Raw genomic sequence first — 14,737 nt, 5'->3', positions numbered from 1 at the left:
GGACGCTTGTACGATGGGAACCATACAACCAGCTGTGGGTATGGGATGGGGTATGGGATATGGGTACGGGGTATGGATCACGATGAGGGACCGGGCATGTGTACAGTGTAATTTGTAAAAATGACGTTCCCGGCGTCCTTTTTTTAAGCCCCTTTGACCACGAGAAGCATAGCTGTTGTAACTGTAGAATCAACTGAACATCTCCCATCCGGCCGCCTCGGTTCCATTTCTGGTTCAGGATTTCCCGCTTTCCCTAGGGTTCCCCTTGTAGGTCGTGTGTCGGCTGGTGGTTGTGTTGTTGACCGAACGAGGCGACCCACCAAGGTGAGCCGTCCACATGTCCAAAGGTGGGGCGGCTAAGTGGGCGCTTCTGTGTCCCCAGTGGCCGCCGGCCCCGGAAAATGGGGGGCAGAAGCCCCTGCAGCCTCGGCAACGTGCCCAAGTGGCGGCCCGACGTCAACCAAACCTCCAATTCCAGGGCGGCCAACAACGAACGGGTTCCCAACTCCAACACAAACAACCCATTCCGATCTGTCCATGCTCCTGCATTTTCGCCTTATCCAGACAGCAGCTGAATCGACGGGCTGCTGCCTTATCTGAACCCAACCTTTTCCTACTTGTGGGCTTCGTTTATAGTCACTGTATCCGGCACACAATCCTTCAATTCTTTCTACTTTTTACTTCAGGTGCCTTTGTTTATTTGTCAGCCCCTCCTCCGCCGCACCGAAGACCCCTCCTTGTCCGAGTGTTGTAACTCGTTTTTTCCTTGCGACATCGACCTTTCGACTCCTTACTTCGATAACTTAGTTTTCTTTTTCTTTCTTTTTTTCAAGCCTTCTCCGTCATCCGCCATGTCTTTCCTTGGAGGCGCCGAATGCTCGACAGCGGGCAACCCGCTCAGCCAGTTTACGAAACACGTTCAGGACGACAAGAGTTTGCAGCATGATCGGCTCGTGGGCAGAGGCAACGCAGCGGCCGGTGGTTTCCGGAGCGCTGCTCACAATGCTCCCCAAGATGAGGTGCGTTCCAAACACCCGGCTTCAAAGAATATGCAGAAGCAAAACATGTTTTCTGCTTAGAGGCGAAAACAAAGAACAAAACATGCTGACAACTCCCCGGCAGATGATGAATGGCTTCCTCCACCAGTCCGCGGGGCTGCCCGAGATGCCGATGGAACAACAAGGACCGATGGGCCAAGTGCATCTCGACCACAACCACGGCGTCCACCTACGCGCTCGATCCGGCTCGCCAATGGGGCCTGGCTGGGCCCCTCCCGACGCACAGGCCGCGATGGAAGCCGCCTTCAACGCGCCCGCAGGGACACAGTTTAGCCCGGATGAGTTCGCCAAGTTCCAGCAGATGAACGGGTCGACGGCACCGGGGGCCAGCAGCAGCGGCATGATGGGACAGGCACAGCGGCCGATGATGATGGGCGGCGGCATGGGCTTCAACATGATGCAGCAGCGCCCGATGTTCCAGCCGATGTACGGTGGGCCGCAGATGCAGATGGCACACCAGCAGCCGCCGCAGCAAGAGATGGAGGGCAAGGGCAAGGGAAAGGTGGTGGAGTTAGACGAGGCCAAGTGGGAGGAGCAATTCCGACACATGGAGCTGCAGGACAAGCAGCAGACCGAGGCGAAGGACGAGGCGCTGGCGATGGAGCCGGAGCTGAACGAGATGGATGAGAAGCTGATGCACTCGGAGACGGGCTACGGCGACCTGGAATCGATATGGCGCGGCATCCAGGCGGAGCAGGACGAGCTGAAGAACCTGGACGACGTGGAGGAGAGCTTTGCCAAGTTTGACAGCTCGTACATGAACAACGACAACCTCAATGACTGGGGGCTTAGCGGCCGGTACGGCGCGGACCCGGTCATCCAGGACTACATGTTCGAGGAGGAGAACCTGTTCCAGAACCAGCCGAACCCGTTCGACGAAGGTGTGCGGATCATGAACGAGGGCGGCAACCTCTCGATGGCGGCGCTCGCGTTCGAAGCGGCCGTGCAAAAGAACCCAGACCACGTCGACGCGTGGGTGTACCTCGGCAGCGCGCAGGCGCAGAACGAGAAGGAAGAGGCGGCGATCCGGGCGCTCGAGCACGCGCTCAAGCTGGACCCCAACAACCTCCCCGCGCTCATGGCGCTCGCGGTGTCCTACACCAACGAAGGCTACGACAGCACCGCCTACCGCACCCTCGAGCGCTGGCTCTCAGTCAAATACCCAGCCATCATCGCGCCGACGGAACTCTCCGCAGCCGCCGAGATGGGCTTCACCGACCGCGCCCAGCTCCAGCAGCGCATCACACAACTCTTCCTCGCCGCGGCCCGCCTCGCCCCCGACGGCGACCACATGGACCCCGACGTGCAAGTCGGCCTGGGCGTCCTTTTCTACGGCGCAGAGCAATACGACAAAGCAGTCGACTGCTTCCAAGCAGCCCTCCACTCCTCCGAGCTCGGCACCTCCAACCAGCGGGAGCAAGTCCACCTGCTCTGGAACCGCCTCGGCGCCACGCTGGCCAACTCGGGCCGCTCCGAGGAGGCCATCGCCGCCTACGAGAAGGCGCTGTCCATGCACCCGAACTTTGTCCGCGCCCGCTACAACCTCGGCGTCTCGTGTATTAATATTGGCTGTCACGCCGAGGCGGCGGGTCACTTGCTGGCTTCGCTGGATATGCACAAGAGTGTGGAGACTAGCGGAAGGGAGAAGGCGCGTGAGTTGCTTGGTGGTGGTGCTGGGGAGGGTGGTGCGGAGGGGTTGGATGCGCGGATTGAGGCGATGACTACGCAGAATAGGAGCACGACGTTGTATGATACGCTAAGAAGGGTGTTTACGCAGATGGGTAGGCGGGATTTGGCGGAGAAGGTGGTGGTTGGTGTGGATCCGGGGGTGTTTAGGGGGGAGTTTGATTTTTGACGGGGGAGGTGACGGGGGAGGTGATTCAGGGCGGGCGATGATGGCAATAACAGTGGCAGCGAACATGGCAGTGGGCGTGGCGCTGGGCATGGAAGAGGGGATACTTGATGATGATGAAGGAGAGACACATAAAAATGGGACGGGGGATAGTGGGGATATGGTCTGGCATTTGAAAGGGAATGGGAAGATCCGGGAACGGAGGGTGGTTTTCTGATGTGTTTTTCTTTCTTTTTTTCCCCCTTCTCCTCTCCTTTTTGCTCTGGGCCGACGAACACCAACGAGCAACAGCCTCGACCTGGTGGAAGATCAGGAAGAAAACGATACGAAAACTTGCATCCCGGCTGGACACGCTTACGGAAATGAATCAGAGGCGTCAAAGTAGCCCAAGAAGTCAGCCATCAAGCCCACGAGGAAAGCCGAAGCACTGGGCCTGGAGGCAAATCAGATGCAGGAGATCCAACTGCAGGAGATCCAACTGCAGGAGATCCAACTGCAGGAGATCCAGACGCAGGAGATCCAGACGCAGGAGATGCAGATACAGGAGAGGGGCACCCTAATAAATCCCTATACCACGCGAGATGCTTTCTTCAAAGAAGAAAAGTGAGCAGATATATATAACACACGAAGCGGGTAGGATAGATAGATGGGAATTGACGATTTGAGCGGTATGGTCTGGTTTGTGGGCTATCTATGGTTGGGTGAAGTGCTGCGTGCTATCGTGTCGGATGGTGTATTATGTAATGTATTGAATGTGTGTGTTCAACGCGATGGGCCATTTATAAGGAAGGCTCGCATGGTCAGCGGTCAGAAGATGTGGTTGTATTTCTCTGGACTGACATTTTGTGTCTTGTTCATGTATGGCAGGATTGACTCCGTCTTCCCGCCTCAGGGTCTAGTCTACTCTAACCAGGTGTGTGACCGCAGAGGTCTTGATCTGTCAGTGATCCTGGTAAAGACCAGTGATATCAGTACATGATCTAGTACATCCCATCCCATCCCATCACATTGTCCGTTCCGCTTGATATATAACCGACAGAGAATATCCACCACCCCTCGATCGAGCTAGAATAACACATACACTTAGTACCCCCCAAAATCCCCAGTCTGTCATGAGAGAAGAAATCTATTTAACACCAACAAACCCCACCCCCGCCCTCGCCACCCTAACCGCCCGTCTCAACGCCTGCTCCTCCACGTCAGTCCACTGCACACTCAACCGATCCCATTTACTATCAGGACTATTATACTCCTTCCGAAACTGTTGCTGCACCGCCTGCAGTCGACTCATCTCCCGCGGATCACCGGTGCCGCTGAGGAGGATGAATGCTGTGCAGGGGGGGAGGGCGGCGTGGATTTTTTGGAGGCGGGTTGTGAGGGTTTGGAGGGCGGTGTTGAGGGGGGATGATGATGATAAGGGGGGGGAGGTTGGGGAGTCGGAGTCGGGGGGTGGTGTGGTAGGGTTAGGGTTCACAACGGGTGGTGGTGCGCCCGAAGACAAAGGGTCAGTGAGTTTGTTTCGATTCCACCAGCCCTGGAGGGCTTCGAGTTCGCGCATGCGGGCCCAGACGAAATCGACACCCCCGCCAGGTACTTCCAGACCGTCTGGGTCGCCCTGCACGGCGCGGATGATACCCGCTTCGACCTCTGCGTCAGACGAGCAGGAGATGGTGACGGTCGCTGCATTGCACGCACTGCGCGTGGCGTCGCCCCAGTCGATGGCGGCGCTGGTCTTGCCGTTGGATACACCGCCTGTGGCTTGTGGACCGGCGGTGGCGCGGTAGGCGGTGCCTGCCCGGGCGAGACGCTTGAAGAGGTTCTCGCCTTGGTTCTCGCCGGCCGCCCAGGCTTTGCCCTTTTCGCATTTTTTCTTGACGAGGTCGAGACAGGTCTTGGCGTCTTCGATGCTGTCGTGGCCGTGGATGGTGCCGTCGCCCTTTTGGACTTCGCGGTTGAGGTACTTGAGGGCGAGGAATTTGAGGGAAGATTTGAGAGGGGGTCCGCGCGGGTGGGGGAAGAGGAGGGAGGTGTCGACGATGAAGGGGTGGGCGAGTTTCATGGCTTTGAGGTCGGAGTCAAGGGAGTGGCCGACGAGGATGGCGTGGCGGTCGAGGGTGTCGAGGAGTTTGGTTTGGATGTCCTTGAGGGTGGTGGTGACGGGGTCGAGCATCTCTTTGGTGATGCCTGAGAACTGCGTGACGTAGTTGATGATGGGCTTGTCCGGTTTGACGAGCTCGTCCAGCACCACCTCGCCGTCCCAGGCGACCAGGCTGATACGGGTGAGCGAATACTCGGCCTCCCCCGTCATGCACATCTCGCAGTCGAGCGCCAAGATCCGGCGGCCGGCCGTGATGCTGCCCTGCTCGATCTCGGCCTCGGGAACGTCCCCATCCGTTAACGACTCAACCCGCGTATGAACCCAGCCCTCTGGATCGCGGAACGAATCCCGCTCTCCGCCCCGCAGGAAGGCCGGGTGCTTGGGAAACCCGTTCTCGACCAGCTCTTCGGGCGTGGCCAGAAACTCGGTGATCCGCGTCCTCACATCCTTCCACCCGTGCGGGTCCGACACGGGCTTGACGCCGGCTTTTTTCTCCTTCGCGGGCACCGTGAGCATGGCCTGCACGGGCGAGTGCAGTTTCCCGTACTTGTCGTCGCCGGGCGCCCTGACGGGCCACAACAGCGGGAACATATCCGCAAACGGCCGCAACGCTTCGGGCAGCCCTTCCTTGGTGAGCTCGCGCGGGTAGTAGTCGTCGGGCGGCGCCACCTCCCGGTTGTTGTTGTTGTCGGTATTATTACTATTATCATTATTATACGTCGCGAAATCGACATCCGGCCGGAACATAGTCTCTTCCAAGCCCGGCACCATGATCGTGACAATCTTGCGGAACTCAGGCCGGTGCTTGACCGAGACCCATTGCGGCGCCGGGCCGTCGGCGAAGATGTACAGGATCAGATCGCGCAGGTTGGAGACGTTGATCTTGGCCTGCAGCCGCGCGTGCTGCTGCGAGAAGTCGATGCCCGGGTAGCGGTTCGACCTGGCGCCGGGGATCTTTTTGTGTTTCTTCTTGACTGGTCGGCCGTGCTCAATGGTCTGCCATTCGCCGTTGCCGTCGCCGTCCTCGTTGTCGTCGTGCGGGCTGGACCGCTTCAGGCTGCCTGTGGATTGGCTTGAGGTCGAACCGTTCGAGGGATGGACTATCGGTTCCTCGTTGCTGGCGTCCGTCGTGAATGTCGCCATGGCGGCTGCGACGCCGCGGGTTGAGCCCTTTTTCCTGTTCTTTCCCATGATTGGACGGAGCGTTGGTGGACAACGTCAATTGGGTCGAACGAGGGGTTGTTGCTTGAGCGCAACAGGATATTGAGGACGAGATGGAAGGTTGAAGTAAGAAAGTTATTCGTACGGTAATTATGGTGTAAAAGTTACTGTGCGACGAAACTAGGGGTCGTAAATATTTGGTGGGGCACCGCGCTAGCCGCTTTGGGCGAGGACCTTGATAGCCCACATCGAATTCATCAACTACAGAGTATCTGTCATTCCTGGGCAGATAAATGCTTCCAAAATGACAAGGAAATCTGTCTACTACAAGACGATCCTGTTGTTATGTAGCGCGGGTGACCACCCAGGTTTTCTCAGTCGTTTTAAGTATAGGAAATGGACCATGAGACTGCCTTTTAGGCTTTCCATTGGAATGCCACACCCGAGATCGGTTGTTTTCTCCAACATCCATATTCTCTCTCACATTCCCAAGCCATCTATATCTCTTAAAACAATCACCCCTCCAAGCTCTTCCCCCCCACCATCGCCTCCAACCCCTCCACCGCAAACCCCGCCAACGTCCTCACCGGCCTCAACACCATCTCCTCCACAAACGCACCCCCCTCCACATCCTCCCAATCCCTCGCCCACAACCTCACCAACCTCGACTCCTGCTCCCTCCCCCGCAAAGTCTCCAAATCAGCCAACAACTCCCTCGCCTCCCTCATCACCTCCCACTCCTCCGACGCCCCCACCCCTCCCTGATACACCACCAACCGCAACAGCGCCTCACACATACTCACCTGGTCCGCCATCGCCAACGTGCCCAGAATCCCCTCATGTGTACACCGGTTCGCGAGCTCCCCGCTGGCTGTGAATTCCCCTGTCACCATGAGCAATTTGACGATGGCTAGCACACCTTTTACCCGCCAGCGCAGGAAGGGCGCGACGAGTTTGATGGGGTCGCATTCGAGCGCGAGGAAACACATCAGTGGCAGCGCGTAGACGACCATGTGGTAGCTGGTCTGCCAGCGCGTGGCCAGTTCGAGGATGGTGGTGGGTAAAGGCTCGATGGCCCACATTTTGGCTTGGATTAGAGGCTGGCAGAGGGCCCAGCGGGCTTGGGCGAGCTTGAGGTGGTCTTTTTCGTCGTCGCTTGCTGCGGGGGGGAGGGCGAGCCATTGTTTGTGGATGGTTTCGATTTCGGATTGGGAGACTTTGCGGGGGGTGTCGATGGCTGGGTGGCGCAGTTTGGTGAGGTCGGTTTGGAGGCTGAAGGTGTTGAGGCGGATGACGGCTGGGGGGGAGGTTTGGCAGACTTGGTAGACGTCGAGGTCGTCGGTGCAGCGCGGGCAGTGGCATTGGAAGTGGTATTGTCGGAGGGCTTCGTAGCGGGCTGCTTTGGGGAGGGCGGTGTCTGGTACTGTTAGCGGATGTTTCCCGCATGGAGAAGCGTATTGAGAGGGAGAAAGTAAGAATACATACCAATATACGAGATAGTGATCTCCTCGCCCTCCTGGATTGGCCGTTCCGCCCGCAACACCGCTGCCCGCTTCTCAAACCCGATAAACGCGTTCGGCACACACGAATGATTCACCATTGCCAACCCAGCATCCAAAAATATCCCTGCCGTGCCCGTGTCCGGATCCAGCCGGTTGAACGCATTCGTTTGGATCTGTCTTGTCAGTTTCCGTCTCAAACCAAACCAAGCCAAACCAACCTAGGAGAAGAAGCAGAATATAGCGTTAGGGCACTCACCATACACAAAACCTCCTTCGCCTTCTCCACCACCTCCTCCTCAGGCTTCAACCCACTATACACCACCGCCGCCGTACCCATCATCTCCACATCCCGCCACCCTTCCGCATCCCTCTTAAACCCCTCCACATTCCCCTCTAACCCTTCCCCTTTCTCATCAAACCCAAAAGCCTCCCTAAACCGCCTCGCCCTCTCCTCATCTTTCTCTTTCCCTTTCCCCTCCCCCTTCTCAGACCCAGCAGCAGCCGTAGCCATCAAAACAAGCGCAACAGCCCTCACAGGCGTCGGTATCCAGTCCTGCCCCGCACTTTCCTTTACTCGCTTAAACATGGCACACTCGCCTCGGTGGCCGGCTTTCCAGTGGGCGCGTTGACAAACGGGGTTGCAGTAGACTGCTGCTTTGCAGGCTGTGCAAGCTTTCAGCTCCTTCTGCTGCTGTTTCTGTTGCTCCTGCTTCTGGGAGGCCGAGGCTAAAGCTGAAGGCGAAGGCTGGTGGAAGTGATTCTTCTCAGGGGGCTGGTAGGGCTTAGGTTGGAAGGATGACAATGATGAGGATCCAGAGGATGATGATACAGAGGCAGGACGGAGACAGTAGTTACATGCGGAGCGCATGGTAGCGCCGTCGGGAAGAGCGAGGAGGGGGTCGGAGAAGGTGGCGATGCGGTCGCCGGGTTGGAAGGTGGTTGTGGCTAGGAGGGAGCGGTGGTTGCCGCCGCTGCTGCGGGAGGTGGTGACATCGTGGTGGATGCGGATGTTGGGGGGGAGTGAGGGGGGCATTTTCTTGTCTTTTTGAGCTTGGTTTTTGAAGGCGGGTTGATGGATGACGTGGAGTGGGAATGAGTAGGGAGGTGGAAGCGGCGGTAACGTGAGATGGGCGGTTTTATAGCTATTGTGACATAAAAGTTGGGACTGGATCCAAAAAGATCCCTGCTTACGTTGTAGAACTTTTTGGTTGTGAACTTGAGAGTGAGAAAGTAAGTCCTGTGTGGGGCTCACCAGATTTATCGGGTTGTTCTGCAGCCGTTGTCCCAAGCAAAAGCCTCATGAGACGTACATTTGCAAAAACAAAACTTTAACAAAATATAATATTGCTCCGTTTTACTCATTAGCGCTATTTCTAACCTCACTGCATCATCATAATCTTCTTGATCACACTGACTGACCCAGGGAAGCACATCAACACCCTCCGTAAATGCATACCTGTACCCTCGCTTCCTGCACAACCCCACCAAAGCTGTCGTCTGCCCACAGCGAAAAATGCCCTGGAAACCCCCCGCACTCGCTGCAAACAACCCCACCTTGCACACCACGGCGTTCTTGGCGGGGCAGCAGCCTGTTTCTTTGGTTGAACCCCTAGGTTTTAATAAAGTCCTAGAATTTACCCTCCTAGCAGCCCTGGACCAGAACTATCCAGGACAAGTATCGGAACCTCGAAGATGGCCAGTCGTGGTGGTCAACAACAGCAAGGCGAAGGCGGTCAGTTTATTTCATTTATTTTCCCCGCGATGACCCGCGCAATGGCGGCAGTCAAACAAATCCAGAGCTACAACGCAGCTCAGCGCAATACCCCACCACAGCCACCTTTCATACCTCTCATACATCCTTCTCCCATCAAATGATCTCACTTAAGAGACCAAGCTAACACCCCCCAGTCGACCTCGCCACGCTCACCGCCCAGCAACTAAGCGCCGTCAAGAAGCAGCTCGACGGCGAAGTCGAACACCTCTCCAACTCATACGCCCAGCTTGCCGCAGCCCAGGCCAAGTTCAAGGAGTGCCTGCGCGTCGTTCAGTCGGGGTCGTCGTCTTTCGATAGTGCGTTTCCCCTAGTGTTTGCGTCACTCAGTTGGGGAGTTGTGGTGGCTCGTTGGGTCCTATCATTGATATGATATGGATGGAGTTTGGGATGAGGCGTGACTAATAAACGACAGAATCCAAATCCATCCTCGTCCCGCTTACATCCTCACTCTATGTCAAGGGTAACCTGGCCGATCCGGACCGGGTACTTGTCGATGTAGGGACGGGCTTCTACGTAGAAAAGGTATATCTGTCTCATCCGCCTCCCATATTCCTAGCCACACACACTAACAACAGACCCTCTCTCAAAAAAGGACACAAAATCCGCCACGACCTTCTACGACGCCAAAGTCAAAGAACTCGCCGCCAATATTCAAGGGCTCGAGGGGATCGTCCAGGCCAAGACCAACAACCTGCGTGTGGTAGAAGAAGGTCAATTTTTATTTATTTTCTCACTCCCACCCCCCTCTTCCCTCCTCCCTTCTACTCCACACATTTCCAGCTTTCATGTTCTTTTGGTTTCTTTTCCTTTCCCCTTCTCGCCCTACCTACTATACCATCCCTCATCACATAACCTCCATCTCCCATTCCCACGCCTACTCTCTTACTACAACGAGGCGTGCTCTAGAAATATCTGTTGCACAACCTTCCGAATCGGCTGGCGGGGAAGCTGACTCCTTCAACGCACTTCAAACCCCCTTTTCTTATCATCTCCCCTTTCATCATCTCCCAGTTCCCATCTCCCTTCTCATCATGTTCCCCCCACATCTCCTATCTCTTCTCCTACACAGCTTTTACCACTAAACCAACACCTTACTAACTCCAACATCCCCACCCTCCAGTCCTGCGACAAAAGGTCATCGCACAAGGAGGAGCAGGGGCAGGGGCAGGCCCATCAGCCGGGCAAGCGGCATCGGCCGCATGATATACACAATCCATCTTAGATAAACCGATTAAAACCAAAGCTCTTGGTCATGCCTCCTGGGATCACACCTCCAGCAATCACCCCTTCAGGATACTGAATCAGATCATGTGCCGTTTGTTGAAGAAATGGACTATGTATAAAATCACGTGTCACGTCGAGTTGAGAACCAAATACGGACTTAATGTGCTTTCATTAGAAAGTCAGTCAAGTAAACCTCCGAGCGAATGTGCTTCCATGAGAAGCTCAATCAGGTAACCCTTCGATCCTTCATAATATTCGTTACAATCGTCCATCATTACATCCAAATAAAAGCTTCGCGCTTGGTCAACTCCCATACAACTTGCGCAACCTTGCCGCGTCAACTTGAGAGGGAAAAGTAATAACACAGGCAAGGACCCAATCCTTCCAATTGATAGTACCCCCGTCGCGACCAAAGAATGGAAGAAGGGAACTGTAAAGCATCCCGAGAAAATCCTTCCTAACCCCATGGCCACTCCATTTCCACCGTTGCGGTCTTTGAGGCACCATCGCTGGAGAGTTAATCTTTCTTGCTGTCGTCGCTGCCCAAGGCCTTGCGAATGAAGTCGACCCACTGCAGGAAATGACCTCTTGAATCGACCGCATCGCCACCAGGAGCCGGATCATCAGGGAAGTACTCCAGAAACTGCTCGGCAAAGGTATCCTTCCAGTCACGATTACCGGACGGTTCAGCGCGCATCTGGTACTCCCAATCATCGCTGTACAGAAGAACGGCAGCGGTCGTGGTGGTGGCGGTGGCGCCGGCACCTTGACCCGGCTGCTTGGCCACCCAGCGGTGGAACAGATTGACTTCCAGGATGTACTTGAAACCGAGCGTGTACTTCAGAGACGTTTTTCCGTGAATGTTCTTGACGTCGTGTTGGCGGAGGAAGTGATCAGCCATGCCGAAATTGGGAAACCCTTGATCCAAGAACTCGCCGGTAAACTTGATGTGCCGCTGGAGCTCGCCCACGGTAAAAGGCGGCAAAGTCTTGTTGTCTTTCTCAGCGACCGCCGTCTTGCGAATCTCCAGAGTCCAGTCGTAAGTGCTACATTTCGTCAGCATTGATGAACATTGTCCAAACTCTTGGGTCGGCTTACCTGTCTGGGCACACGGTGATGATCTCAGCGGCCTCCAGTTGCTTCTCCAAAGGGTACGTGCTGAGCGGACCGAGGGCATATTTTGAGCCTTTGTTGCCGTTTCTATCTAGACTCTTTTGGCCATAGACGGGCTCAAACGTGGCCTCAATGTGCAAGTTCTTGGTGTCCATCATGATGGAATAAGAACGCTGCGGGTCGCCGTCCTTGAGGAAACCGGTCAAAAGCTCAGGCAGCTCGGGGTTGGAGGGCGTGAGCCACTTGATGAGAGCCCGAGCGGAGGACTCGCTCACCCTACAAGCGGCGTTAGTGAATTATAACCAAGCGAAACGAAGGGAAACTTACAGATTCTGCATCTGGGCGGTGCCACGGGGGCCGGCACGCTGCAAGAGCGTCTCCAACTCGGCAAAGGTGTACTCAGTCTTGTCCTTCCTCCACTGGTTCAGAATGACGGTCCCGAATTGGACCTTCATTCTCATGCCAGCCGTGGTGTGTCGCATGACGTTGGCCTTGCCGTCGAGGACTTTGACGAGCTCCTCCTTGTACTCGCCCGAGGGCGAAGTAGTACCGACCGACTCGGCGAGCTGCTTGGGCGCGGCGGTCAAGATCTTGCGGCCCGTGGTGCCGTCGACAGGCTCGAGGACGGCGACGAGAGGGCGACCACCATCGGCGGGAGGATTGAATAGCAGCTTGGTGCGCCACATATCACCCTCGCCGGCCTGGTAGAGGAGCGTGCCCCGCAGGGTCTTGATGATCTTTTGGGCCGTTGGCCGGTTGGTCGTCTTGACGGTGATCATGACCGACGAGTCGGTCTCCTCCGCCCGGATGACGGCCTTGTGCTCCCCCGCCAGGTGCGAGAGGAGTCTCTTGATGTCCCCGTCCGCGGGGTCGACGTCCTTGAAGCCGCGCTTGGCAGCGGGCCACGACACACACACCTGCGCGATTGAACCGATTGATTAATTAAACGACGGTTTTCCTTGGATAAATTCGTGAAAGAGAGAAGGCAATTACCGAAACAAAAAGCCTGGGCGCAGGGCCCACGCGGACCAACTGGTCCGCTCCCGACGTAAACACCTTTCTTCTGGCGGCGTCGTCCATGGCTCCCTGTGAGGTGATCAATCCTCCGCTATGAACGGAGGATCGAACCGGCACAGAAAGGCTTGGGTTCGGCTGCGCAGAGGCCTTGGTCTGCGAACCGCCTGGGCGGCTGCTGCCGCCGGAGTTAGTGAAAATGTGTGGTGGGAAGAGAAAGAGCGATGCAAAATTGAAGCCGGAGATCCAGAGCTCCGCAGGGAAGATGGAGAAAGAGCGACTTACCGGGCCGCGGCACCAGCTGCCTTGCGCGCAGCGTTGCTGAAAAGATTGAAATGTGTATCAGTTACAAAGGCCAACCATATAAAATAGAAAGCATGAACCTGGAAGCCGAGCGCAAGAAATGCAAAGTTCTCAAAGCCATCCCAGGAACCGAAGTTCCTGGGAGTTTGAGAAAAGAAAGAAAATTGAGAAGGGAAGAGAAGGAAGCGACGAGGCGGAGAAATAACAAGAATTCTCCCGCGTGGCTCTGCTTGGGCAGTGAGGGCTAGGGCAAGCATAAAGCGAGGACCACGCGGGTCCACGACCATCATGCCGTCAATGCACGCCGGACCCGGAAGTGCAGATGTCGGCGCCGGAATGTATCCGTCTTGGTTAGGATAGCTATCGGCGCGCCGACAGCCTCCCACCAAGGGTAAACACCACAGCCACCGGGCAAGCAACGCTGCACAGGGGAGGAAACGCCACAAAGAGGGCAGTACAAAGGCCGTGAGAGAAAGGCACAGGTGTAGGGGAGGAGATAAGGCCTGAAAGATCTCTTTGTGGACTTACTCGGGCTGGGGGCGGGGGTCAGGTCCGCGATTGACCGGGTTGACGCCGGCCGGAGTGTTGGTGGTGGTGGTCGGGAGACCACGAAGGTGGGGAGAGCGGGCATCAGGCCCGGAGGGAGGAGCGGGAAAGGGACCGGAGAACGCAGTCGCCCTGGTTGATGCTGGTTAGTTACGTGTTGGGAATAAGGTATGTGGGATAAAAGCAGCGAAATGAAGAGCAAAACAAAACTTGTGTTGCAAACTCGTCTTCAAACGGGCCCGTTTGTCTGGACAGAATACGGCCCTCGTAGAAGAGAATTGCTGAAGCAGAAAACGCTGAGAGATACAGTCGATAGCAACACAAAGGCAAAAGAACAGAAGATAGGAAGAGAAAAGCAAAACGCGCGAAAATGCAAATTTGTTCGGCCAAAAGCGACATTCCCCTCGGTCGGAGCTTTGAGCCCCTCCTTGGGTCGACCAAACCAGTCGCGGCAGACAAAAAAGCAACGCGAAGAACGCAGGGAAAAGAAGCCAACGGTAGATAAAACGTCGAAACAGAAAAGCAAACGCAAAGACGAAAAATAGTCGCGAAATGCGCACCTAGTCCGCGGCGTCGGATTCTGGGGGGGCTTGGCCCCCCCACCGCGGCGGCCGTTTCTGGCCATCGTGGTGTTCTTTTTTTAAGGAAAAAAAGAACACGAAAAAAAGCGAAGGCGAGGGACGGTCGAACTCTTGGAAAAGAATATTAGCTGTGATACCGTATCGACTAGTCGGCAGCATGTAGCCGAGGGGGCAGGTAAACCTACGGGATGGTGCGGCCGAACAAACAGGACAAACGGTCGTGTTTGTGATGCTTGCAAAAAGAGGAATTGAAATTTGGAAACGCAGTCGGGAAGAAAGTACCTGAATCAGGCGCACGGACCTTGTAAAAGGAAGAATATTCAGTCCCGTGACGGTGTTGAGAATTCAGGCGCCAATCTGAGAGTTCAGGCGGAAGTTGGAGAGTTCAAGTGGAAGTCTGAGGATGGGAGGAAGGTGTGCAAAGTATGGGCAGACATGTGGGTGCCTAAAGGTCGAGGCACACGCGGGGAACTGGGGAGGAGGCCGTTTGTGGCTTGTAAAACTTCACGTC

The 14,737-nt window shown here is 56.0% G+C and overlaps 5 protein-coding genes across 5 annotated transcripts; 2 read left to right on the top strand and 3 right to left on the bottom strand.

Moving 5' to 3' along the window:
- Window positions 1-851: 851 nt before the first annotated feature.
- C8A04DRAFT_32076 (uncharacterized protein) lies at window positions 852-2,913 on the top strand (the record flags this gene model as incomplete). The annotated part of the gene is made up of 2 exons (XM_062781969.1): window positions 852-1,019; window positions 1,123-2,913. The coding sequence occupies 2 exons, from the start codon at window positions 852-854 to the stop codon at window positions 2,911-2,913; spliced, it is 1,959 nt and encodes a 652-aa protein (XP_062633775.1).
- A 1,123-nt stretch (window positions 2,914-4,036) lies between these two features.
- On the bottom strand, window positions 4,037-6,151 carry C8A04DRAFT_39932 (RNA exonuclease 1; the record flags this gene model as incomplete). The annotated part of the gene is made up of 1 exon (XM_062784764.1): window positions 4,037-6,151. The coding sequence occupies one exon, from the start codon at window positions 6,149-6,151 to the stop codon at window positions 4,037-4,039; it is 2,115 nt and encodes a 704-aa protein (XP_062633774.1).
- A 533-nt stretch (window positions 6,152-6,684) lies between these two features.
- C8A04DRAFT_14984 (uncharacterized protein) lies at window positions 6,685-8,704 on the bottom strand (the record flags this gene model as incomplete). The annotated part of the gene is made up of 4 exons (XM_062778318.1): window positions 6,685-7,592; window positions 7,655-7,844; window positions 7,928-8,416; window positions 8,501-8,704. The coding sequence occupies 4 exons, from the start codon at window positions 8,702-8,704 to the stop codon at window positions 6,685-6,687; spliced, it is 1,791 nt and encodes a 596-aa protein (XP_062633773.1).
- Window positions 8,705-9,363: 659 nt separating this feature from the next.
- Window positions 9,364-10,648, top strand: C8A04DRAFT_39930 (Prefoldin; the record flags this gene model as incomplete). The annotated part of the gene is made up of 5 exons (XM_062784763.1): window positions 9,364-9,403; window positions 9,580-9,741; window positions 9,858-9,967; window positions 10,038-10,155; window positions 10,566-10,648. The coding sequence occupies 5 exons, from the start codon at window positions 9,364-9,366 to the stop codon at window positions 10,646-10,648; spliced, it is 513 nt and encodes a 170-aa protein (XP_062633772.1).
- A 538-nt stretch (window positions 10,649-11,186) lies between these two features.
- C8A04DRAFT_39929 (uncharacterized protein) lies at window positions 11,187-12,862 on the bottom strand (the record flags this gene model as incomplete). Its single annotated transcript, XM_062784762.1, has 4 exons — window positions 11,187-11,715; window positions 11,768-12,058; window positions 12,110-12,699; window positions 12,776-12,862. The coding sequence occupies 4 exons, from the start codon at window positions 12,860-12,862 to the stop codon at window positions 11,187-11,189; spliced, it is 1,497 nt and encodes a 498-aa protein (XP_062633771.1).
- Between the last annotated feature and the right edge of the window lie 1,875 nt (window positions 12,863-14,737).

This window comes from Dichotomopilus funicola, assembly GCF_033296635.1.
Source record: "Dichotomopilus funicola strain CBS 141.50 unplaced genomic scaffold C8A04scaffold_79, whole genome shotgun sequence".
NCBI classification, from domain to species: Eukaryota; Fungi; Ascomycota; class Sordariomycetes; order Sordariales; family Chaetomiaceae; genus Dichotomopilus; species Dichotomopilus funicola.
The sequence above is the reverse complement of the archived record's forward strand: the minus strand, read 5'-3'. Positions and strand labels throughout refer to the sequence as shown.